Source organism: Vicugna pacos, chromosome 16, assembly GCF_048564905.1.
Source record: "Vicugna pacos chromosome 16, VicPac4, whole genome shotgun sequence".
Lineage (NCBI taxonomy): Eukaryota > Metazoa > Chordata > Mammalia > Artiodactyla > Camelidae > Vicugna > Vicugna pacos.
In genome coordinates, this window is record NC_133002.1 from 3,831,608 (window position 1) to 3,857,620 (window position 26,013).

A 26,013-nucleotide genomic window follows, 5' to 3' on the forward strand; every position below is an offset into this window, starting at 1 on the left:
CACCCGCACGGAAAAAGATTAGGGCCAGGGCCCCGGGTCGTTTTACACCGGCCGGGGCACCCAGCAGATGGCGCTATCTTAGTGGCCACCAGCTGGCTGCCCCGTCCCCCCGGGCTCAGCGCCTCTGCTGAAAGCTTCCCGGTCCTCCCTCACTCCCTCCTCTCCCCTCCTCCCCACGGAGCCCGCGCCCACGTGACCTCCAGACGGCCAATGGGCGAGCAGAGAGGGCGAGCTGGTCCCTGTGGCCGCCATTAAAGCGAAGGGAAAACCCGTGAATTCGGATTAAAGGGGGAAAAACACCGCCCGCTGGGCCCACAAAATGGGGGAGACTACGGCGTCCCGGCGGTGAGGCCGCAGGAGAGCGGACGTTAGGCCGGCTTGGTCCAGGGGCGACACGAAGACAGAGCCAGAGAATGGTCTGAGCCCGCAGACGCCGCCACCACCTCCGCCACTGAGGAGACTCTGGGCTTAAGGACATCGCCGCTGCCGGGCCGGGGGCCTGGGTTTCTCTCCCGGTTCTCGCCCTTCCAGCCCCTCTGCGGGCGCCTCTCCGCCCGGGAGAGGCCTCCGGGGCTTGGGCTCTGCCCTCTCGGACTCAATTTTAATTATTTATTGTGTAATTTATTATTTTTCTTGTGGCAGGGTCACACATCCCCTGTCCCCCGGAGAGGGACGAGCGTCCGCGGGCTCCGCGGCGGCCGCAGTCCGGCCCGCGGGGCGAGCGCGGCGCGGCCCTCCCGCCTCCGGCCCTCGGCCCCGGGCGGCTGGGTGCCGGCCGGGCGGCGGGGGCTGCTCGCGGCGGCGGGGGGGTGGGTGGGGAGGGCGGGCGGCCCGGCGGCCTCCTCTTCCACCGCCCCCCCAACCACCACCCCCCCGCCCTCCCCGGTGTCTGTGTTTCTCTCTCTGGTCGGAGGCGGCGGTAATGGCGGATGGTGGGTTGTGGCGCCGGCGGCGGCTGCTGTGAGGGACGATGAGTTCCTCCTTCGTGCCGAACGGGGCCAGCCTGGAAGATTGTCACTGTAACCTCTTCTGCCTGGTGAGTGCCCGGGCCGCGGGCGGGGGCCGCGGCGAGCGGGCGGTGGGGGAGGGGCCGCGAGGTGCGCCCTTGGGCCGTGGGGGAGGGGGTCCGGGTCGGATCCAGATGCCCGAGTCCCCGGGCTAGGCCCAGCCCGAGCCGGCGCCGCGGCCAGCCCCGCACCAGCCCGGGCTCTGCTTCACGAGTGTCGGCCTTTTTTCTGACTCTCTTTTTCTCACCGTAGTCTTGTCCTGAACTTGGGCTCCTTATCTGGCAGGACACTAGCATTTCCCTCTGTGTTTCTTGCTTAACTGTTGCTTTTCTCCTTACTGACCGTGTATCTCTTCTTCACACTTTCCATTATTGCCACTGTCTCACTCTGGTAATTTGGTTTCCGCCAGTAAACCGGACCCCGGAACTTATGCACTAAAAACCCTCTTTTCGTTTTACGTGTTTTTATATGAGTCAAACTAACAGAAGGTTAGTTTCTTCCTTGGGTGACTTCAGACTGTGTGCAAAAAACAGTAGATGCCATTTCATATGTTTTCTCTTTAAACTTTGAAAACAGTTTGCCATTTTGACAATTTCTAGCCATCTTGCTTTTATTAGAGCATTATGTTTGTGTGAGACTGGAGCGGACTTATGGGGGAGGTGCTCTGGTTTTACACTAAATATTTTTATATTTTGCCTGCGTTTTTAGAACGTTTTGAGGAGATTGCTCCTTTTATTGAAAAGTCAGGGGAAACTGGATGTAGGGATGACAATTGTGTAAGTTGGCTTAGGTCTGGGAACATCCAATAGTTAAAGACTTCCAAAGTACCAACTGTTGCAAATATTTAGTCCTCAGTTGGACAGTAGCTTAGCTTCATCAATGATTTAAAGTTTTGGTGACTTTCCTTTTTCATTTTCACTGTCCTATGAGAAATATTAAGAGAGTGTGTGATAGGTGAGTGAATTGAGTGGGCGGAGCACAACTAGTTGGCAAGTGTAAACTGCCAGTCATGTATCAGCAGTTTCAGTTTTGGCACTTTATGCTTTGCACCTTTAAGTTATATTACGGAATTACCGAGTTCGCTCTGATGGATTTCTTTCAGGATGCTAAATTGAACTTTTTAATGCCCTTACCCACCTTATTAAGTGTTTTCTTATACAATGTTCATTAATCAGCATCTCTTCAGGTGTAATAAGACAAACAGCAGGTTTTACATTTCTGTCTTCCCCAACTCTGTCTATTTTTGGTACTTTTAGGATCAGGTTCTTTGAAGATAAGTCTAGCACAAATCTGACGGTTCTTTGTGAACAGCTGTTTAACTTCAAAAAGAGATATGTAAAGAATTAACAAGAATTTTTCGGTTGTAGTTTAGATTTCTTTTCATTACAGTCGTGGCTTCTATAAACGTGGAATGATGAGTCTTTTAAAAAATTAATTTTTTGTTGTAAGTCTGACATCAAGGAACAAATGTAACCAATTAAAACAGAACTTGGGACAGATTGCAAATGTTTAGTCAGTGTACAATATTAAAGTACATGTTCATATTTAATATTAAGTTTCTTTTTCTCTCCTTAGGACGCATATTTATTGACTTACCATTCAATGGCATGCCAGTGTTAATTTTTTAACCGTTTTTCTCCTTTAATTTTTGACTGTTGAATTATCAGAATTAAATGGTTCCCCCCCCGTCAGCTTGCTTTTGATATCTTAAGCATATATTGAAAAATTGTAATGTCTTAATGAAATAAGGGACTTCAATAGTGAGTACTTTTGATTTTGAGTGAAATATGCAATAATAAAAAACCATGCTTTCTTTTCTTCAGGCTGACTTGACTGGAATTAAATGGAAAAGATATGTATGGCAAGGCCCAACTTCTGCCCCTATTCTATTTCCGGTGACAGAGGAAGACCCCATTTTGAGCAGTTTTAGTCGCTGCCTTAAGGCAGATGTACTTGGTGTTTGGCGGCGAGATCAAAGACCTGGAAGAAGAGAGTTGTGGATATTTTGGTGGGGTGAAGACCCCAATTTTGCTGACCTTATTCACCATGACTTGTCAGGTGAAAGCAACTTATTTCTAACCAATGATATAGCAATATTGTACACTTTCCCCCAAAATGTTTATATTACAAATTAAGATTTCTTTTTTTAGTGCGGCATTGTTGGGTATAAAGCCAGATAAAAATTCAGCGTCATGTTTTATTTCACTGGTTATTTTATTTTACTTAAATTATGCGTATCATGGCAGGTTTTTTAAGCCTTGGATAACTTTATTCTTCCACCACCTAGCTTCCTCACCATGAATTGGGCCCAAGGAAGATATGTTACATTAATTATCCTAAGAAAAATTGAATTGGGGAGCGTTTCCTAACAAAATCATAACGTACCTTTGAAGCCAAGTGTAACTCATTTTTGAGTCAATTCTGCCACTGCGCTCTCCTGTATGAATATGCAAACAATTGTAGGAGTGTCTAGAAATGTTTTATTGTAACTTTCTCATGTATCTGTTTTCTAGGCATATAGTTATTTTGTTATTTTTATTTGTGGTTTAATTAACATATGAAGGCATATATTTTGTTATTCTTGAAGTGATTCTTTTTTTTTTTTAGGTACTGTTGCACCAAAGACTATCTTTAATATGAAACAGTGCCAACTTGTTTAGCTTTTATAGTGGGACGTAGGGGTCATTATCTGAAAAAGGTTCACAGAACTAATTTTACTATGAGCAAAGCAATGAGACTACTTCCACCTTATTTTCTTGACTTTTAGTACCAAATGTTACTTTAGAAGGAGAAACTACAGCTCTTCATGTAATTCCTGACACTTGTGTTTACCTTAGAATGTACGAGTCAGTGTTAACTGATTCTTTGATGATAGAAATGTGCTTGGTTAATTTGCTGCAAGGTACCAAAGACTTCAGCGAGATGTAACATAATGATTCTTGACCGATAAATTTAGGATTTTTAGATAACTAAAAAAAAAAGTTCTTATTTGAAATCGAGTACTCTGAAATTTGTTATTGTCCATTTGACCTATAGAATCTGTTTTATTTTTGGATGTAATATAATCCAGGTGACTATCTCAAATAAGCACTTAGTGGAACCGATGTTTGTGCAGGAATGTGTGTGTTATATTTGTTTTAGTAGTTGCTTTTTGCCTTCTAATGAACAAACTCTTCAGTGTTAATACTTTGAGAGTGATTGCAATTCTATGATAAATGCTTTTGAGCTTTTCCAGCTTTCCTGGTAAGATGCTACTGGAGAGTCTAGCCTTAGTTTTAAGTATGTATTATATTCCTAAATACACTAAATGATGTGTTTTTGTATATGTTTATGTATGTGTGTATAATATATGCATATATATATTAGGGCATAATATTCCTTTACAGCATCAGCAGGATGATGCTTTGTAATTGTCATGCCAAAAGCTAAGCCTGCCAGCTTCCTTTTTTTTTCATTGACTTGGACATGCTTGAATTACTTTAATTTTTATTTTAAGTGGTCATAAAAACCACCTTACCAAAATGTTTGAAGATTTTTTAATGTTGTTCATAACTATAAGTAAACTATAATTCTGACCTGGGGGTTTCAGTCGTCTTAATAAAGTTGGCAGAGCATCCAAACAGACCGTTCCCCGCCAACACACATTCCATGAAATACATTTTGTGGAATCAAAGACACTTTTAACAGATACATAGTATTTAGTTTTGCCATAGTAGGACAAATGTTTTGAAAATTAAAAACTTAGTTGTATTTTAAAATTATGTGTGTTTTTTCCCCCCCTAAGTTTCATGTTATGTGTTAAATATCTTTTCTCCTGAAACTGGGTTTCAGTTAAGAAAAAATTCTTATCATTTAACTTTGTTTTTTAGCATGATTTTTAAAAATTTAAAATATTGATTTAAACATAATGAAAATAATTTTGGACGATTAGGCTTTGATTGTTAAGATTTTGTAAATGACATTGAATGGTAAATAACTTTTAAGAATTTACCAGAGTGAAAGCAAGTGAAATAGTAAACCAAAATGTATTAGTTGTATGTAATCCATTTTTACTATTCCAAAGTCTGTCCTGTACTGTTTTAAACAGTTTGTGTAGCCAGTGGCATTTTTATAATGTTTTAACTTTTTTTTAACCTGTCATTTACTTTTGGACGTTGTTACTTAAATCAGACGTATCTTAAGGAATAATAAGGTCTTTTCAGATGGAGTATATTTGTCTCTCCTTTTTCTTTCTCCAGGGACACCGTCTGCCTCCCTTTTGGGGTAATTAGTCTGCCTCTGTCTCTCTAGCTAACCCCTTTTTCATTTCTTTCCATCTGTGGCACTCTATCCCCTTCTTTTAAGCTCCCCTGAGAAGAGAGCAGCTGGACAGTAGGGGTGGCATCAGCTGTAGGAGGCAATCCTGAGTTCCAAGTGGAGGTGTAGCAGTGAGGAAAGGGGAACCGGAAGGACCCAGGTGGTAACTGAAAAGCTGGTTAATTTAGTTTGAGTCTGCTCTTTACCGGCAGAGTCCTTCTGTTTGGTTCAGCACCTACCACATCTTGTTACTGAAATGTTTGTGATTATGGTGATAATATTGCTCTTCTTGTTGAGGGAAGGTTTTTGCAGATTAGAATTCTCAGTTTTTCTTATTAACTGAAGGATCATATTAAAAATACAGAATTGCCTTTGCTTAACCCCCTTACCTCCTTGTGTTATCCATAGTGTATTTTTTTTAAATTTGCTTTTTATTTTAAAATAGTTTTGTATTTACATAAAAGCTGCAAAGAAAGTACAGAGATTCCTGAATAAACCTCACCTAGTTTCTTTTATTAGAATGGTACATTTGTCCATTAGAATGGTACATTTTCCACAGCTAATGAACAAATATTAATATCTTAGTATTAACTAAGATCAATATTTGGGTTTCCTTTATTTTTGTCCTTTTTTTATCCTATGATCTCATCAAGGACACCATATTACATTTAGTTGTCATGTTTCCTTCGGTTCTCCTAGACTGACAGTTTCTTAGACTTGCTTTATTTTGATGATCTTGATAGTTCTGAAGAGTCTGGTCAGGTTCCATAGTGTGTTTTAAATTTCTGCCTGTTTTCCTACACGAAGCATGTGTTTGGGTCACCTTCCTTTCAAGTTCTGCTGATGTGTAGAAATCAAATATAAACTTTTTATTGCTAATTGGTATAATTCTGTTACAAAAGCTAAATCTGCTTTGATACATACTTTAAACCCTCAGTTACTAGTTTTGTAGCAGTAGTCAGTACTGTTTAGTAATTTGCAAAGACTTAATGATTTCTGGGTCAGGATTTCTACTACCTACTATTGCCCTAACTATAATATTCCAGAAGGATGTTTGTTCATAATAGCCCTTGAATCCCAAAGCCACATACTTTTTTTTTTCTTTTTGCTCTTTTTCCTCTGAGAATGGATAGTGGGATCCGTACTGATATGTTTTGATAGAAAAAAGATTAGGGAATAAAACTCTTTGATTACAGCCTTTTAAATTTGATTTATTTAATTTAAACTTTGTAGCAAACCGTATTTGGTGGTTGTGTGACAGAAGTGTAAAAGTGGTAGTGGGAAAAGTTTAGCTTAATTAACCTCTGGTCAAAAGTCTTTGTAGTGGGTAGGACCGATTGATTCTTTTGAATGGTACCATTCGTTTGCTTCAGAACAAGATTGTTTCATTATCGTTAGTGCGTCCTTGAAGGAGAAGGGTTTTCTGAGTATTTTTATTCTGTGCCTTAGCCTTTTTGGAATTTTATTGCTGTCATCATTGGCTTTTAGTCTTTCCCTTGAAACAAAGATAAAAGCAAATACTATTCCATCTCCCAAAGTTTGCATCTTAAAAAAAAAAAATTATCGTAAGCTAGAATGTGATGAGACTCTTTGAGAAAACTTGATACCTTGAGAACTAAAAAAACAGACTCAGTCAGGACTAAAAATATTTTTCCTGGCTCCTGCGGTCTATATACGGAATTTTAGCGACATGTCCAGATTCTTCCCTTGTAACAATTTCATCATAAATACTGTCAAAGTAAACAAGCCATTGTTTAGTCTCAGAATTTAATTTTGAATGCTTCTATTGAAGGATATTAATTATAGTGGAATTTAACCTTAATATAACAGCTTTAACAGAATTGACAAGTAGATAATTAGCCAAGTATAGGAGTCTAAGTTTAGCCGACCTAAAGAATTGTTTTGTGCCCCAGGTAACCTGAAGAGAGTTAATTCGTTTCTGTCTTCTGTTCCGTAATTTACTGTGCCCTTACTTTTCATGTTTGCTAGTCTTGGGACAACTTTGCTTACTGTATTTCTTCTTTACACATATTTCTGTGTACTGTCTGTTTTGAGCAAGAAAGTGTATCTTTTAAACCTTCAAATCAAAGATAAACTTTGGTTTAAAAGCAGCCTAATATGTTTTTCAGGTTTTGCTGATCAATGATGCCAGTTTAAGACTCTTCAGTAATATTTGTTGAATGAATGGCTTATGCATGGGCAGTTGTTCAAGACAAACACTAAACTTGACATTTAAACATTTCTCTTTATTCTTTCAAGGAATACATGGTATTTTCTACCATGACCCATTTATTACTTATTGGTGTAGGTTGCATTTTAATAGTTTGGCAGAAATATTTAGAAAAAGGTTCCCTTTTTACCAGTTTTTTGTTGTAGAGATGTTTAAAGATGTCAGTTTTGAGAAAACTGAGTACAAGGACTGGGTATTATCAGTTTTTTGGTTTTGATTTTTTTTTCCCCCTCATGGAGAATTATATTAATGACCTGTCACATACTTTGGCCTCACTATATCTGTATCCTCAGAAAAAAATATCTTATGGAAATAAAATTTAGCATTTGATCTTTTACATTGTTTTCTTCAAATAAATATTTTGTGAAAAATTTTCAAGTAACATCTAAGAGTTTTAATGCTAAGGTTAATAGAAAAGTACTAAAAACACAGAATTGAAACTATTTTCTCTGGGGATACAGATACAGGAGGAGGAAAACATTTATTTAAATGCATTAAGTGGACTTTTTCCATTAGACTATGGTTGATTAAGTTCAAAAGAGCTAGGTAAAGATTTGCCATGTGTTCCCCTCTTCCCTTCCCTATTATAATGCTGGTGTTGAGAATCAAGGACTTATTTTAATTAATGTAAGACGTGCATATCACTATGTCTTGGGTGGTTTGGTTATACCATTTCACTTTTTATTTCTCTGACTACAACATGTAGAGAAGTATTTTTATTGTTATTAATAATATCAGAATATTAGAAGCTTGGCTTAGTAGGCTTCGTGTTTCTAAGTGACACTAGCCCCACCAAAAAAAAAAAAAACCTTCCAGCTTTTCATTGAGTGTTACTGGGACTTACCATTATTTCCTTAGCCATGAAAAATGAAGTTATGTTACTTTAGTGTAATGATTGCTTTTGGTCACCTGCCATGTAGGCGAAGATGTACTTAAGATCTTGTTGGCCTTAGAAAATGCTAACAGGTGGTCTGTTCTTTGTTTTATGCATAAACTCCCGTTCAGTGTTAATGAGAATTGTTGGCATCTGAGAGTATAATGTAAAATGAGGATTTAGTTCATCTGAGTTTCTCTGGAAAAAAATTTAGAGCAGTTAGGGAGAAATGCTTGAAAATTAATACTGATTAATTTTCTAAACTATATTTAGTATTCTTAACCTATTTAACTATAGGTTTAACTGAAACAGATTTTTTTAAAACTATATAGTTCTTAGAATTTTGTGTGAATATTTATATAAATTATATTGTGGCTTTTACTATTCTAAAGGTTTATTTACTCTTTGGGAAGAGGTGAATTCAGTCTCAAGTTTTAAGTGAATAATTTTCTGATATTTGAAGTTTATAGTGACTGTACAACTTTGATATATAATGGCTAACTGTCTTGGATTTTTGTTTTAAAACTGCAGTAGTTAGAAAAAAGATTTTGTAGGGACTACTTGTGTGTGACAAATGTTACATCACAGTGCTTCTTAGAAGGTAAGGATTTTTGAGGTAAAAGGTAATAAAAATAAAAGTACACTAAAGAGATTATAAAGAAGTAAAGAGTTGGGAGATAGTCCCAGCATAATTCTCTTGAAATTAAGAATATGTGTTTTTTAGTGATCACAAATCACATAATTTGAGGTACAGTTCTTAATGTAGCTATTTAATTTTGAAATGGTAAACATAGAACCTGATTAGGCTGAAAGCAGATTGAGAAAGATTCATTTTTTTTCCTCTCAGCAACTCACAAATATGCTTGTGATCTAGGTCTTTTAAATAATTAAAATGAAGTCATTATGTACTGCTTCCCTCTTCTCCTAGCCTACTGTTTTCTTTAATAAAGGGAAACTTGTAAAATTTTGGCTTTAAATGGAAGTAGATAAGGATGTCTATAAATATAAAACGTAAAGAACTTTTTAATATTAATGCTTAATGTTAATGATTTAAAAGTTATTTCAGTTCCTAAGTATTGTCATTTTCTAAAGCTTACTTCATTTTTTTTTTAAAGCTTACCTTCTTAGAAAAAAACACAAATACGTGATTTGAAAGAAAGACTTTGTAATTTAGGAAACATTGTAAAGAACATAAAATCAACATTAACCTTTGTAGTGGCATGAATTTCTAGTGCAGCTAAAGTCCACTGTCGTTATGCTTTCGAGTTAATGTTTATTCGACCCATTTGTTGTATGTTATGAATATAAACCATGAGTCACTCTTAATATGTTTCTGTTTTATTCAGAAGCGTCAGTTTATTATTTTTCTGTTGGAATGGTATATACATTTTTAGTGTTGAATTAAGAAAGGTTTTTTATTTTTACTTACTTGGAAGAAGAGCCGTATTTATAAAATGTTTATAAAGTCATAAAGGCTGTAGAAGGATACTAAGTTATATTTGAAATAACAGTTTAAAATATTGCAAAAGGTAAAATGCTGAAGGTAGTAGCTATCATTTGTAGTAGAGCTCATTGGATGCTTTGTTATAGGCATGAGATGGATGGAATAAAAAGGTTTTTTCTGAACTATGTTCATACTTAAAATGACTTATTTTTTTGTTTTTGTAACTTGGAGTGTAAATACAGTTAGTAAAGATCACTATAACTTTATATCAGAATTTGTCTTTGTATTTTTAAATTTTTCCCCCAAGTAGAGACTCCTGTGTTGAATAGTAATTATGGGAATCATTTGGTTGAAATGAGACCGAAGGTGGCTGATAATGCACTGCTTGTTAGGCTCTTGCCAAAAGCTTCCTTTTTTTTTAATTTATCGCTTATTTTTATACTTTAGTTGTGGATTAGAATGCTGATGGACATAAAATGTTTTGAGTTTAATTATTAACTAGCTGGTCTTTTTGGCAGGGTGAATGACTAGAAGGATTAGGGCAAAGTAACAAGTGAGCCAGCTTAGATATGAGCATCTTAGGTACAGAGTGTTTAATATTTCCCAGGTTATACAAATGTCCTTTTCATTGATAGAGAAACCGAATCAGTAAGTTTACAACATATTGTTGCCTTTTTCTACAGTGGGAAAATAATTTTCAGGTAATTTAATAGAATACATGGCACTTAGACCGTTTATTCTCAGTGGAGTAGCTTTGAAACCTGATATTTTAATATCGAGAGAGATACTGAAGTGATTGCAGCTCAGTATTCTGAGATGAAGTACGGTTTATGAACTTAGGCATTAAACTGTAACTCTTTACTTGGTTCAGAGTAGGTATAGTGCCACGACTTTACTTTATTTTTCTTTCATTTCTCTTCTAGAAGAGGAAGATGGAGTGTGGGAGAATGGACTTTCCTATGAATGTCGTACTTTGCTTTTTAAAGCAGTTCACAATCTGTTGGAACGGTGTTTGATGAACCGGAACTTTGTACGAATTGGCAAGTGGTTTGTAAAGCCTTATGAAAAAGATGAAAAACCTATAAATAAAAGGTAAGCTATCTTATTAAAATTCTTCCTTGATATTTCTCTAGGTTTGTTAATTTTAATGGCTTTACAGAAAATGTAGATTTAAACAAGCTAACTTTGGCAAATAATATAAGTACTTAGTTTTCTTTCACCCTTTCATCCTTTCTTTTACGGACGTAAGAATTTTCTCGCAGTGATAGTAGGCTGTGTGTCAGTAACAGTGGCCTAAGTTTCAACTTGGGATGATAGAAGAAATGTGGGATGAAAGCAGAGACTTGTGCATTGAAGAATACTTTTTAGGACTAGTGGAAATACATTCATGGTACTCTGTTAAAATTAAGTAATATTAATATTTGTTCTTAGATGGTGATCTGTAGTCATGTTTTTGGATTGAGTTGACCCTTTTTTTTTTGCTTTATATTGAAGTAATTTAAATTTGTTTTTTCTATATAAGACATGTCCTTTTGGGGTATTTATAATTTTCTTCACATTTGAATTAAGCAAATTTGTGACACTAATTTATACAGTAGTTGCAGATGGAGGCACAGAAGATTTTAAGACCTATTTGGTTAAAAGCTTTAGGTTACTACTGTTCTCTGTAATTTCAATATTATAAGGCAAAATCTGTTAGAAGATTTAGTTCCAAGCAGTTGTTGAATTAGTGAGACTTCAAGGGAGATGAAATAGCAGTGAATAAGATGGGAAGTGGGAGAAGATGAAGGAGGTTTGTTTGTTTTCCCTAGAAGACGTGAGGATATGGAGGAAACATCTGGTTGTGATTGTAATCTTTGTTGAGATGTCATTTTTATGTCATGTGCACGTTTTTTCATGTGCACCTGGAGTTTTTCCAAACTACCTATCTTTTCAGTTTTAGTAGAGTGGACACTGGCAAGCTTGGACGCATCGAGACTTTTTTTCCCCCTCGGAAAATACATCATTATTGTCAACAAAAGAGTTAATTCTATAAGCTGCAGATGGTAGAAAACCTAACTACCTGGCTTCTGTAGGGTTTCGTTTTTCTCGACGGCAAGGAGTCTGGAGGTAGATAATCTGTTCAGTAATGTCATCAAAATTCAGGCTCCCTGGCGTTTTCTACTCTGTCATCTTTAGCTTTTGGCTTTTATCCTCCTGGTCCCTATAAGTGTTGTACCTCCAGGGCCTCACTCACTGGATTCCAGGCAGGAAGAGGGAGGAAGTGGGAAAGGGTGACCCTTGGATCAGAAAGATTCTTTTCTGGAAACTTTAGCTAACAGATCATTGACTGTACTGAGAGAAATAAATACTTTTTGTGTGGGAATGTTGCTTCTCTGAACAAAATAAGGTTCTGGTTAGTAAGAAAAAAATGGAGAGTAGATGTTAGGTAGGCAGTCAATTGGGAGAAGGGGAAATAGATATCAAGGAGGCAATTAGCAGTGTTCACTATATACATTTATATAGTTTTAAGAAGTCAAGGTGATTCCCAAGATTTAAAATGAAAACTTGTAATTCTGAGCTTAAGGCTCCTCAGAGAAAATACAAATATAAAACATTTTCATCGTTGCAGGAAGTTTTTTTGGATGACATTGCTTATACCAGAGCCTTTATACTTATGATTAAAATAATACTTCAGGAGCTTCACTAAGTAAGTCATTCAAGGTTGGGGTTTTTTTTTTTTTAAGGCAATAAATGAAAGAATATATTTCATATTTCACCCATAAAGCAATGTTTATTCTCCACCACACCTATGGCTTTTACACAGTCTCTTAATCTCCATTTTAATTAAATATAAGCATCGTGAGATTAAAGTCCCCTCTGGAGGTATATTAGTAGCCATTATATGTAGCTCTAGGATGTTCTTTAGTTGTGTTCCTCAGTACCTCTGAAAACCTGAATTAGGGGAACTAAAAGCTGTCACTATTACGTCTTCTAAGGACTCAATTCCTTTCTTGTTTTCTAAGGTAATGCTGTCTAATACAAATATAATGTGAGTCACATATAATTTTAAATGTTATAGGCACATTAAAACAAGTGGAAAAAGTGAAATTAATTTATATATATTTAAACCAGTATATTCAGTATTTCAGCATGTAATTACATATGCAAATGGTATTAATGAGGTATTTTACTTTTTAAACTGTGTCTTTGAAATCTAATATAAATTCTATACTTAGACATCTCAGCATGGACTGGCCACATTTACAAGTGCACAATAATCATGTGTATATAGGTTATTCCATTAACTGCTCAGTTCTAGGGCTTTAAGCCCAGCTGAGGTTCGTAGTGTTTATTGGTAAAAGATATTTTCTGAACCCTCTTGGAATTGTATGCCAAGTTATGAGTGTGCTCTAGCATCTCAAAGGTAGGGGAAACCTCTACCTCTGTCAGAATATCCACTATTTGCTAGGTTGGGCAGCCTGTCCTATTTTTTCTCCCTTCAACCTTTCTATGCTGGTCTATCATAAATGTCTGTCATCAAGATTATTACGCATTCTGAAGTCTTAGGTGATGATATAATAATACTTACGACCCATGAAATTTCTCTGTGATGCTTGAGTCATTAGGATTTGCATGGTTAGTTTTGTACTTCTCATGTTTTCCAGAAACATTTATGGGAAAAATTAAGTGCTAAGAATGACTTCTTTCTCTCTTTTTCCTCCCTGTTAAGATTTTTTTAGTATTATTTCTTACTATGGTTCTTACAGGCTTATACAAATCTTTTTCAACTATTGGATTTAGATACTAACGATAATAGAGACTTTTTTTTTCTGAAGGGGAGAAGGGAATGAGAAACCTTTACTTAAGCAGAGGTGGCCAGGTAGTATTTGAAATCAGAGCTTAATGGTATTAAATCAATTCTCACAACAACCTTGTTATTCTGACTTCACAGTTTTTAAATCTGAAGCACAGGGAGGTTAAGGAACTTGTCCAAGTTCATTACATCTTGCAGGTGTTGGAGCTGGATTTGGGCATAAAAAATATGAAGACAGATAGTGGATGCTGTAGACCATTATATATCCTGTACCTACATCTTTTTAAGTGATAGGAAATAGTAGAACAGAAGACTTAAAATTTTTAAATGTTAGGGAAATACTGCACTTGGCAAGCACTTGAAGTTGTAAACCCAGAATAATGTAGTTGCTTTCTAAATATTCTTTACTGTAGAATGTAAACAGTGTGTTCATTAAGTAAGCAGAAGTATATACAAACTTCACAGATGAGATGTTATATTCTGGATTTTAATATACATGTTTTGATCATGGAAATATGTTAAGAATACTTAATATTCAAATTATACCTATAAATATAAGAAATTGAAAAAATTACTATGAGGGCTTTAGGACCATAGATTAATGCATTGGTTCCCAAACTTATCTGGATGTGGAATCACCTTGTGAAATTAAAAAAATATGGATGCCTATGTTTTAACCTGGGAGAATGGTCTGGGCTTTGGAATTTTTTTAAAGATCTCCAAGTAGTTCTCAAGAAACATAGTTTTGAAAACTACTGAATTAATGAAATAAAAATCTAGGAATTAGGATGACTGGGGTTCTTTTTTTGCATTGTCGTGCTATATACAGAGCAAAACTGACCATTGTAGCCATTTTTCAGTGTATGGCTCAGTGGCATTAAGTACATTCACATTGTAGTGCAGCTTATCACCATTATCTGCCTCCAGAACTACTTCATCATCCCAAACTAAAAATTTGCTTGTTAAATAATAATTCTTATTTTTTCCCTTCCAAGCCTGTGGTACTTTCTGTCTCTATGAATTTAACTGTTTTCGGTGTCTTATATAAATGGAATCATATAGTATTTGTTTTACTGTGTCTGGCTTATTTCATTTAGCATAATGTCCTCAAGGTTCTCATCCAAGTTTTAGCATGTACTTTCATTTCTTTTTAAGGCTGAGTAATATTCCATTGTATTTTTATACTACGTCTTGTTTATCCATTCATCTGTTGATTGACATTTGGATTATTTCCATTTTTTGTCTATTATGAATAATGCTGCTATAAATATTAGTGCAGAAATATCTGTTCAAGGCCTTGCTTTCAGTTCTTTTGGGAAAATACCCAGAAGTGGAATTGCTGGCTCTTGTAATAATTCTATTTTTATTTATTTATTTTTGGGGAATCGCAGTAGTCTTTTTCACAGTGGCTACACCATTTTATATTCCTGCCAGTAGTGCAGGATTCCAGTTTCTCCACATTCTCACCAACACTTCTTTTCTTTTCCTTTTCTTCTGTTTTTAATAGTAGCCATTCTTATGGGTGTGAAGTGGTTATCTCATTGCAGTTTTGATTTGTATTTCCTAAATAATTAGTGATGTTGAGCATCTTTTCATGTGGTTGGTGGTTATTTGTCTATCTTCTTTGGAGAAATGGCTGTTGAAGTCCTTTGCCCATTTTTAATCGGTTGTTAGGATGACTATGATTTTAAGTCGACATTCCCTTTAACTAGTTTCATGATTTTAAGACAAACCATTTAACTTTTTTGTGCCTTGAATTCCTTACCAGCAAACTGGGATATCATCTTTCTATACCTACCCACAAGAAGTGCAAAAAAATACATTAGATATGACACCTCCTAAACCAGTATACATGTTAAACTGTTACGTTATTAGAATAGCTAACTTTAATCTATAAACATATTTTCATTTTCTGTCTTAGAAATAATCTTTTGTTTAATTTTAGTACTTAAGGAACATTTTTACAACAGATCGGCTGTTCACGTTTCATCTGCCTCACGCATACTTTTTTTGTTTTGGTTATTTAAGTAAAAGCTCTTGGAGAGCAATTTTATTCTCTGCATTACTTTTTAGTAGCTAACAGTACCTTGGATTCTCATTGTAGTTACACATACTTGTTTTAACTCCACTTTAAGTGCTTAAGTACCAAAAATGGGGTGATGCTATAATGATCCTTGAAAGGTAGTCTGTTGTGAATTCACTTTGACAGTGTTACCTAACAATCACTTTGGCCTGTAATATTTTCTGACTAGATGATTACCTTTAATACAGGCTTACCTTGGAGATATTACAGATTCTGTTCCAGACCACCACAATAAAGCAAATATCATAATGAATCTAGCCCCAAGAAATATTTTGATTTCCCAGTGCACATAAAAGTTATGTTTATATTAACTAAACGAGTCTGTTAACGTGCAGTAGCATTATGTCTGAAACAAAAGTATGTAACTTAATTAAAAATACATTATTGCAAAAGAAGGCAATTTAGAATTAAAATAGGATGAAATCTAAAAAAAAATTATTGCTAAAAAATGCTGACCATCATCTGAACCTTCAGTAAGACATAATCCTTTTGCAATATTAATATCAGAGATCACTGATCACAGATCACCATAACAAATACAATAATAATGAAAAAGTTTGAAATATTGTGAGAATTACCAAGATATGACACAGTACATGAAGTGAGCAAATGCTGTTGAAAAAACAGTGCCTACAGACTTGCTCGACACAGTTCAATTTATAAAACATGGAATTGTCTGTGAAGTACGGTAAAGTGAGGTATGCCTGTATAAGAATTTCAAGAATTTTATCCCATTTTTAGAATGTTTAGTTTTTTCTCCTATAACATGCACAAACTTGGTTTATTTTAAACCATTTTGTATTACAGTTAAGTCAGACTGTATTGGAACATATGCTAGCAGTGTAGTAGGTGATATTTTTCTTAAAATAGGCAACTGGAATTGAGAGCTTGCTGTTAAGTAGGGCAGTGCAGGTAAACAGTGGGAGTGGAGAGACTGATCACATCTGTTGGAATATTGGGTTTTTACAAAGACCTCTTGGAGAGAGATTTATCACTATCATAGAGCCAAATTTTATTTTCTGATTTAAAAGTTAGGATAGTCGAGTGCCCAATGGACGTATGGAAAGATTATATTGGGCCTTCATTTTTATGGGCCATGATTTTGATATATACAAGATATCAAAATTTAAGTAATAAACTTTTTAACGTTTCCCAGATTATAATACTCTCTTTAGGAAAAGTTTTAGCATTATTTGCTCCTTTTTATGTCGTGGCAAAATCTTTTTTTATTCTCATTTAATATTTTATGTATGAAACGAAACAGGGTTGAAAGCTATATTTTTAAGAACTAATTCACTAAAGGAACAGTGAATAAGAAGATAAAAATTCAAGTCTTCTAGTCTCTTTGTCTTTTAAAGATAAAGAACATGGGACTGTTTTAGGTTGTTGCTTATACTTGCAAATGTTCTTGGAAGTATTTGCAATTCAGATTTTGGAATCTGCTGTTGAGTTACTGAGAAAGCACACAGGATTCACGATAATTTGTATAGCATATTTGCTTGATTCCTAAAATTAATCAGATTACAATTTCTCTATGTAATAGATTATTCTTGCTTGAGTCACTTCCTTAATAAATGTTTTCTTTGGCATAAAGTATTTTTAGCTAATATTCCTGTAAAAAAAAAAAACTCAAATTTTGCCCCATCTGCCAAGAAATTTGTCTTTAATGTTTCCTGAAAAACATGTAAAAAGCTTATAATGTTAAAAAATATATATTTATTCCAGTTGAATATGAATTTTTCTTAACTTTTTTTTTTAGTATTTTGTCTTGCTTTCAAATTCCCATATCCTTTTTTATTGTTCAGTGAGAGAAATGCTTAGAAAATTGATTTCTGCCTGTTTTAAGTCAGTACATATAATGGATATATCCCTCTCAGAAATTAAGCATTAGTGGTTTGCTAAGATAAAAATACTGTGTAGAAAGTATGTTGTGTATTTATATGCTCTGTAGCTCAACCTTAGCAGCCATAGAATTGTTAGAAAAAAGGACATACAGAAGAAAGAAAAGCAAAAATATGGTTACATATGCATTCCCACATTTAGTAAGAAGATCAGTTGCATATGTGTTTGTTTTCTCTGGATAATGTTCTTTGAGGAAAGTAAATATATGGAGACTTTGGAGAACTTTTTAAAAATCCTAATGTTTCAGTTGGTATCAAGAGTCATGTTTGGTATTCTTAACAAAACATATTGCAATCACACTCTTGATTTGGGCTTTTTCTTGGTCTGTGTTAGAAATATAAGCCACACCATCAAATTGTTGAGAAACATTTTTATTTTCTAGCCCAACAGTTTCTGGACTGTTAGCATTTCCTTTAAATTATGCCTGCAAGCCAGCGAGTTCTTTTCTGAGTTCTTCTCTCTTTTTTGAATACTTTATCAGAATACAGCTAGTGACAATGATATTACATTTTGAAGTCTGGTCCTTATTCCTGTCTGGATACCAGTTTCCTTTAGCAGTGCAGACAGCAGGGCCTGAAACTAGGAGGAGAAGTCAGCTTGCCGGAACTTTGCAGGTCTGGACATAGCAGTACTCAGGGCTAGAAAAGGCAAGAAAGAAAGTAACAGGATCAGTACAGAAATAATTGTTTTCAAAGAGGAATTCACAGAAAAAAAGAAAGGAAGAAAGGAAGGAAGGAAGAAAGACAGCCAAGATGAAACTCTGTCAAAAAATTGAAGGAAAACCAGAAAATGAGAGTGAATCAAAGCTTGAGGAAGAGCCAAAGACCGAGGAAAAGCCAGAGGAGGCAGGAAAGCCGGAGTAAGAGGAAACAACAGAAGGAATTTTTAGAGAGTGGCTAATTATCTCTCTAGGAATTTAAAGAAGATAAACACAACAGACATTTAAGCAACAAAGATGTTTAGAGAAGTGAATGAAATAGGCAAGATAAGGGAGAGTAAGAAACAAATGTATAGTGATGAATTGGAAGGTTAATTGAAACTATCCTTACTTCTATTTAATGTAGTTCACTTTAATTTTTATTTTTTCCAATGTTGATGTTGCTTTCTTTTGATTTGCATTTTTCTTATATACCTTTGTCTACCTTTCTATTTTTAACTTGTTGCTATTAGTGGTTTTAGATGCATCTCATTGTTAATTGTATTTCAACCTAATCTACAAACGTCAGCCTTTTAATAGGAGAACTTTACTCATTTGTACAAAAAGAGGTTCCCAACAGGGTATAAAATGGGAAAAAAAAGGTTACTAAGTAACATGTGAATATCATTTTTGAGAGGGAAGAGTACAGTTGTATATTACATATAAGCACAGAAGAACATGTGAAGGATGAGACAAAAAGTGCAGTCAGTGGTACAATTATGAGTGATTTTTTTAAATTTCAGCCTGTTTGTATTTTTCCTTATTCCTAGAGTGTACACATGTTACTCTTAAAAATAATAAAAGTTTTATAACAGAAAAAAGAAAAAAAACAAGCGAATTACATTGTGACTTGATGTGTTCTCCCAACTTTAAGTTTGTTAGGCACATTTTCTTCAGGCCAGACTATTTCAGGCAACATTTCTATGAAGAATTTCTCCATTATGTAACATAGGTTACCATTTTCCTCAGTTTTTCAGAGTTTTATATTCCTTGCTATCAGTCATCCGATTCCAAAATCAATGCCACATATTCAGGTTTTTGTCATAGTGGCAACTTTTCTATATCAGCTGTTGCTGTGTAACAAAGCACCCCCAAAACATAGGGGCTTAAACAGCAGTTACGTATTATCATTAATGTACCTGTGGGTCAACCAGGGGTTAGCTAGTCTAGTCACACTATAGTGAAGGTATAGTGTGGGTAGAGATGTATTCCGCATGGTTCACTTTAGACCACTGAGCCAGTCAGGGCATGTTCTTACGGTGATGAAAGAACACCAGAAGGCAAACCAAATCACAGAAGCATATTTTGAGCTCTTGCTTGGCCGAAGTAAGTCACAAAGGAAGCCTAAGTCAAGGGTTGAGGATGTTTATTTCACCTCTTATTTCACTACAAAGTCTGGATAATGAGAAGGGTGAACAAAACATATTACAAAGCTACAGTAATCAGAACAGTGCGGTACTGGCATAAAGATGTGTAAATCAATGGAATAAAATAGAAAGTTCAAAAATAAATTATTGTGTATATGATCAAATGATCTTCAGCGTGGGTGCCCACAGGACCATTCAGTGGGGAAAGGACATTCTCTGCAAAGGAATGAAGTTGGGCCCTTATACTATATACAAAAATTTAACAAAATGGATTAAAAACCTAAATGTGGGCCTAAAACTATAAAACTTATAGAAAAAAACATAGGGGAAAATCTTCATGACACTGGATTTGGCAATGATTTTATGCTTATGACACTAAAAACACAAGCAACAAAAGCAAAAATAGACAAATGAGACTATATAAAAAAATACCTTTGTTCATCAAAGGACATAATAGTGGAAAGGCAGTTTATGAAATGGGAGAAAATATTTGCAGATCATATATATCTGATGAGGCATTAATATCTAGCATTTAAAATAACTCCTACAACTCAACAAAATATCAAACTCAATAAAAAAGAAAAAAAGACTTGAATAGACATTTCTTCAAAGAACATATACAAATAGCCAATAAGCATGTAAGAAGATGTTCGACATCACTAATCAGAGAAATACAAATCAAGTCAAACCACAATGAGATACCACCTCACATCTGTTAGGATGGCTACTGCTAAAAAAAAATAAATAACAAGTGCTAGTGAGGATAGAGAAATTGGAACCTTTGTGCTGTTAGCTGGGTTGTAAAATTGTGTGATCACTATGGAAAACGATACAGAGATGTTTTCGAAAATTAATAACGAAACTGCCAAATGATCAGCAAATCTGTTTCCAAGTCTATCAAAAAGAATTGAAAGCAAGACTTTGAAAATATATTTGCACAACATGTCAACAGCATTATGCTTGATAGCCAAGAGGTAGAAGCAACTTAGATATCTATTGATGGATGAGTGGCTAAACAAAATGTGTTATACACATACAATGAATTATTATTCATCTTTTAAAAGGAAAGAAATCCTGTCACATGCTACACCATGGATAAACTTTGAGGACACTATGCTAAGTGCAATAAACCAGTCACGAAAAGACAATATTGTATGATTCTACTTGCGTGAGGTGTCCAAAGTAGTCAAGTTCATGGAAACAGAAAGTATAACGTGGTTACAAGAGGCTGAGGGGAGGAGCAAAGGGGAATTGTTAAATGAGTGTGGTTTCAGATTTGCAAGATGAGACAGAGTTCTGAAGATCTGTTTCACAACAATATGAATATATTTAATACTACTGAGTGATACACTTAAAAATGGTTAAGATGGTAGAGTTTATGTTTTGTGTGTGTGTGTGTGTGTGTGCGCGTGCGCTTTACTGTGATTAAATAAATTAGAAAGAGGTGAAGAATTGGGGCCAATACTCAATCTTGCACAGATACTAAAGTTATAATTCCTTTTATTAACTGACAACCTGACAGGGAGTTCAGTTAATAGTACTATGATAAATGTAATAAGCATAGAATATTACGGGAGCACAGAAATGATGCTTGAAGGAGTTTTGAAGAATGATTAAAAACTGGGGAGGAATTTATGTTAAATAAAGGGATAGTTCTTGGTGGATTAGGTATCTGTCTAGAGAGTTTGACAAGGATTAGATTGTGAAGGGTCTAAAGTGCTCTGCTAAGGTTTTTTTGACTTAGTCCTGAAGGCATTGGGGAAATACTGATTTCAGACCTCCCAATTACATGATTAGAATTAATTTTTAGAAAGATCACTGGCAGCAGTGTAAAGCAAGAAAGATAAGTTAGGGATTTTAACAGTTACTCAGACCTTAAAAAGACAAAGAACAAAAAACAAATAATCATTAAGAACTAGAATCAGTAGGAGTTGGTGATGGATTAGTTGAATGTAGGGAGTTTAGGAAAAACGAAAAATTTAGGATGACATATTTCTGGCTTGTACAACTATATAGTTGTAGACTTGATAAGAAAAGGAGTTATGTTTGGTTAGAAAAAAATAAGTAGTTCAGATACAGACTTTATTCTGCAGTAGTTAGCGTGTACCTCCTATGTGCCAAGGACCTACTCTAAATGCTGGGGATACAATACTGAACAGAGGCGACTGAACAAAGCGCTCCTCCAATAGCGCTTACGTTCTCAGTGACTATAAGAAATAAATAATGTTAGATTGTGATTATTTCTTTAACCAAAACAAATCCCAGAAGAGGAATTGAAGGGCAGTTTAAACTATGGTGATCAGAGAAGATCTCACCTAAAAGGTATTTAAACAAAAGCTTGATGAAGGTGAATATAGCTATCTGGAGTGTTCCAAATCAAGTAACAGTATGTACAAAAGCCTGGTGTGTTTGAGGAACAGCAGAGAGGCCAATTGAGGGAGAAGGGAAAGTATTTGAGGGAGACTAGTAAGACATAAGGTTGAGGAAGTAATAGATATTGGGGAGCAGGCTGGTGTTAGGCACTATAGGATGCAATAATAACTTCTATGATGTTACCCAAGTGTGATTCTGTCCCCCCCTTAGAAATTAAAACTTTATTTTCATTATCTAGCTCTTGGTAAGACAGTCTGTTAGCATTCTGTACCTGATTTTTGTTGTATTACTTACTATAACTGTAATAATTGTGCTTAATATAAATAGTGCTGTGTGCTTTGCCATAAGATACTTATTGAGTAAAGGAGTAATACTTGCCTTGGTGGCTTAGTGTATTGTGCATTTACATCTGAATGTAATACTGAGTTTAATGCAGTTATTTTAATGTTTGTGTTTTGGAGGGGGTTGTTTGTTTTAAGCATTTGGAGTTAAGTTTGTGTTTGGCACTTTTTTTTGGTCTGTTTTGCAGTGTAGTTTCCTTACTACTGCTGGAAAGCAATAATAAAATCGAGTTTGCTTTAAATGGTCATTTGGAATGGTCTGTTTTTGGATGGACAGCTCCTTCTCCAAGTTACTAATTTACAGTCTTCTATCTTGACTTGGTGATTATTTTAGATTTATACAGTTGACCCTTGAAAAATAAGGGTTTGAACTGTATAAGTCCAATTATATGCAGATTTTTTTTCAGTAGTAAATCCTGTAATACTACATGATCGCTGGTTGGTCAGATTTGCAGATTCAGAACCTTGAATATGAAGGGCAGACTAGGTGTGTTTTCCACTGTATGGGGAGAGTTGGTAGCCCTAGCCCCTGTGTTGTTCAAGGATCAACTGCACTCTTACACCAAAGCAAATGTCTATAGTCTTTGTAATTACTCAACGGATAGTTATCCTAATAGACTTATTAGTCTTTAAGCAGAAGAAACAAGCTTAGTTTATTTATTAAATAATGTAAATAATTTTCCTATTAAAAACTATTGTCCTCATTAATCATATCTCAATAAAGCTGGAACAAAAAATATTGGCTAGATGCAGTGTGGAATCTTGGATTGAATTCTGGAACAGAAAAGGGAGATAAGTGGAAAAATCTGGTGAATCAAGAAAGACTGGAGTTAGTTAATAGTAGTGTGCCAGTGTTAATTACTTGTTTGACAAATGTAGCATGGTTATGTACATTAGGGGAAACTGGGTAAAGGGTATATGGAAACTCTTAAACTATCATTGTAACTTCTTTTCTTTAAATTCAAAATTATTCTGAAAATAAGTTTGTTTTAAAGCAACAAAAGCTATTGGGATGGGGAAAGATATAATCACTGATTAAATGTATAGAATTCATAAATTTTAAAAATTAGAGAGTTGTGATACAATTCAAGTGCTACAGGATAGTATTATAAATTTAGAAAGATTAAAGATCCTTGCTTAATTACTCTAGTCCTAGTCCCTGAAAGTAAATTTTCTGTCTGAATTTCATAAGATGTTCTGTTTTTGTGTATAACTTTGATTCTAGGATGCCTTCAATTGTAAGACTCATTAGTGGTTTAAAATAACTTTTCATTGGGGATGGGGGAGACCGGTACTTAAATGCTTGACTAATTGTATTCAGCCCAATTTCAGAAATAATAAAATGAGAAAATATAGTTGTATTTAATTTTTTATAGAGAGGGGAAAATAAATGATAAAAATTAGGTCATCTTTAATTCTGTTGTACACCTAGACTTTTTTGATCAAAGAAACTCTTCTTCCCTTTAAAAAATAGTACTTTTGTTAGCCTACCTTTTGCATTAAACCCACTCCCCCGCCTTTGTTTATTTTGGTGGCTATGTTATAATTGTATGTGTGGGTGTACCTAACTTGTTTAACTGGTTCCTCTATTTGCAGCTTTTTCTATTGTAAACAGTGCTGTGAAGAACATTTCCTATAGTTAAATCTTTGCTCACATCCGTTTTTTTTCCTTTAGATGATGAAGTAGAGTTTCTAGGTTAAAGAAAATGTGCATTTTTGTAGTATAACTTTGTAAAAAAGAAAAGCAAATTAACTTTTTTTTTTGGCTATAAATCATTACTAAAATATTAACTTTTTCTTCTTTATTAGTGAACACTTGTCCTGCTCTTTCACCTTTTTCTTGCATGGAGACAGCAATGTTTGTACCAGTGTGGAAATTAACCAACATCAACCTGTATACCTTCTTAGTGAAGAGCATATCACCCTTGCTCAACAATCTAATAGCCCATTTCAAGGTAGATTATTTTATTGGCTTAGTTATTTAATCTTTTATTGTTGCTTCAATAAAATTCTTAGTGAAATTGGTAGTTTTATATTTTGACATTAATGAGATTTCCTCCTGATCTTTAGCCTAATGATGATTCCAATGTAGTTTACTTCTCTGCCCTTAGAGTAGTAAGTTCATGAAAAAAGTTTTTTAATACAAATAGTATTTTTAAAAATTCTGGTGGATGAATATTAGCATATTTTAAAGTGTTATTTTAAATAGTCTTTAGCTGATATTCATGTCTATGTTTTCAAGGTCATCTTGTTGCATAAGCCATTTTTAACATAGGTACACAGGGACTTTTGATTTAATTCATAACCATGAAAGTGGTTGAACTCGAGAGGAAATATTTTGTAATACTGCTGATTTGTTTTTAGGGACTAGCAGTGTATTCTTGTTTTAATTCTGAGCCTGGTAGTGCTCTTTAAAAATTTACATGGTAGTATATAATAAGTACTTAGATTTTTATATATACATTTTTTTCCCTCAAACTGCTTTTCCTTAGCAGAAAGTCAAGAGAAATTGAAGGATATACAAATATTCCCAGTTTCTGTTAAAATTCTTTTCATCTGAGATTTGGGGGTAGACAAAATTTTAAGTTTTTATAATAAACTCAGTGTTGTACTTTATCTTCACAGTTAGGAAGTATAATAAATAGATTTTCTCTGGAATTGATTATTACGAGTTTACATTTTTTCCTTTTTTTTTGAATTGTGTAATTACTTGCCACACTGTTCAATGTGATCTTTTTTGGGATGATAGTCTTTAGTTGCTTACTTGATATCTGTTTTGGGTTTCTAGTTATCTTAAGCCCATTTGGACTAAATGGCACTCTCACAGGACAGGCATTCAAGATGTCTGATTCAGCTACAAAAAAATTGATTGGTGAATGGAAACAATTCTATCCTATCTCGTCTTGTTTGAAGGAGATGTCTGAAGAAAAGCAGGAAGATATGGATTGGGAAGATGACTCTCTAGCTGCTGTAGAAGTTCTTGTTGGTAGGGATTCGGAGCTTTAATCCTAAGTGGAAAATATGACTGTATATTATTTGTTAGACTTCGCTGAATAATTAACAACTCCTTTATCTTAGTGGCTTTTAACAACAAACATTTATTTTTTCCCTTACTTCCTACTTACATTACATAAGAGCTGCAGTTTGGTAGTGGTTTGGCTCCTTGTATCTTCTCGTTCTGCAACCTAGGTCCAAGGAGTACCCAGTATCTGGGATATGCTCTTCTGACAGGAACCGAGTCTAACCATGTAGGTGTATTTAAAGTTTCTGCTAGGATATGATGTATGTTGCATCTGCTTACACTCCGTTAGGCAAAGCCAGTGACATGGCCAAGCCAAAGTCCTTGGAGCAGGAAACTATATTTCACCTAGAGGGAAGCATGCTAAAGGTGGGGTGAAAATAATTGTGAATGAATAATATTTGGAGGCTGGAAAGTTGGCAACCTGTGTTAAGCAATATTTTAACATTTGGCAAAACTGCCGCCTCTGATAACTTAAAAGGCAGAAAATGTACCTAAAGAACTTGCAGCTTTGATTTGCTCTGCCCAGGTCAACTCTGTTCAGATTGGCTGTAATATATATGTCTTCTTATTCAGGGACCTGG

General features: G+C 35.2%; 1 protein-coding gene and 1 pseudogene across 2 annotated transcripts in view; both read left to right on the forward strand.

The window, feature by feature from the left end:
* Nucleotides 1-895: 895 nt before the first annotated feature.
* MED13 (mediator complex subunit 13) overlaps nt 896-26,013 on the forward strand; it is an 83,401-nt gene continuing 58,283 nt past the window's right edge. For both annotated transcript variants that reach the window (XM_072940253.1, XM_072940254.1), the window contains exons 1-5: nt 896-1,036; nt 2,831-3,065; nt 10,775-10,943; nt 24,220-24,365; nt 25,199-25,396. In XM_072940253.1, the coding sequence (XP_072796354.1) occupies nt 971-1,036; nt 2,831-3,065; nt 10,775-10,943; nt 24,220-24,365; nt 25,199-25,396 (814 nt within the window). In that variant the 5' untranslated portion in view covers nt 896-970. The remainder of the gene's footprint in view (nt 1,037-2,830; nt 3,066-10,774; nt 10,944-24,219; nt 24,366-25,198; nt 25,397-26,013) is intronic.
* On the forward strand, nt 18,385-18,696 carry LOC140686270 (transcription elongation factor A protein-like 9; annotated as a pseudogene).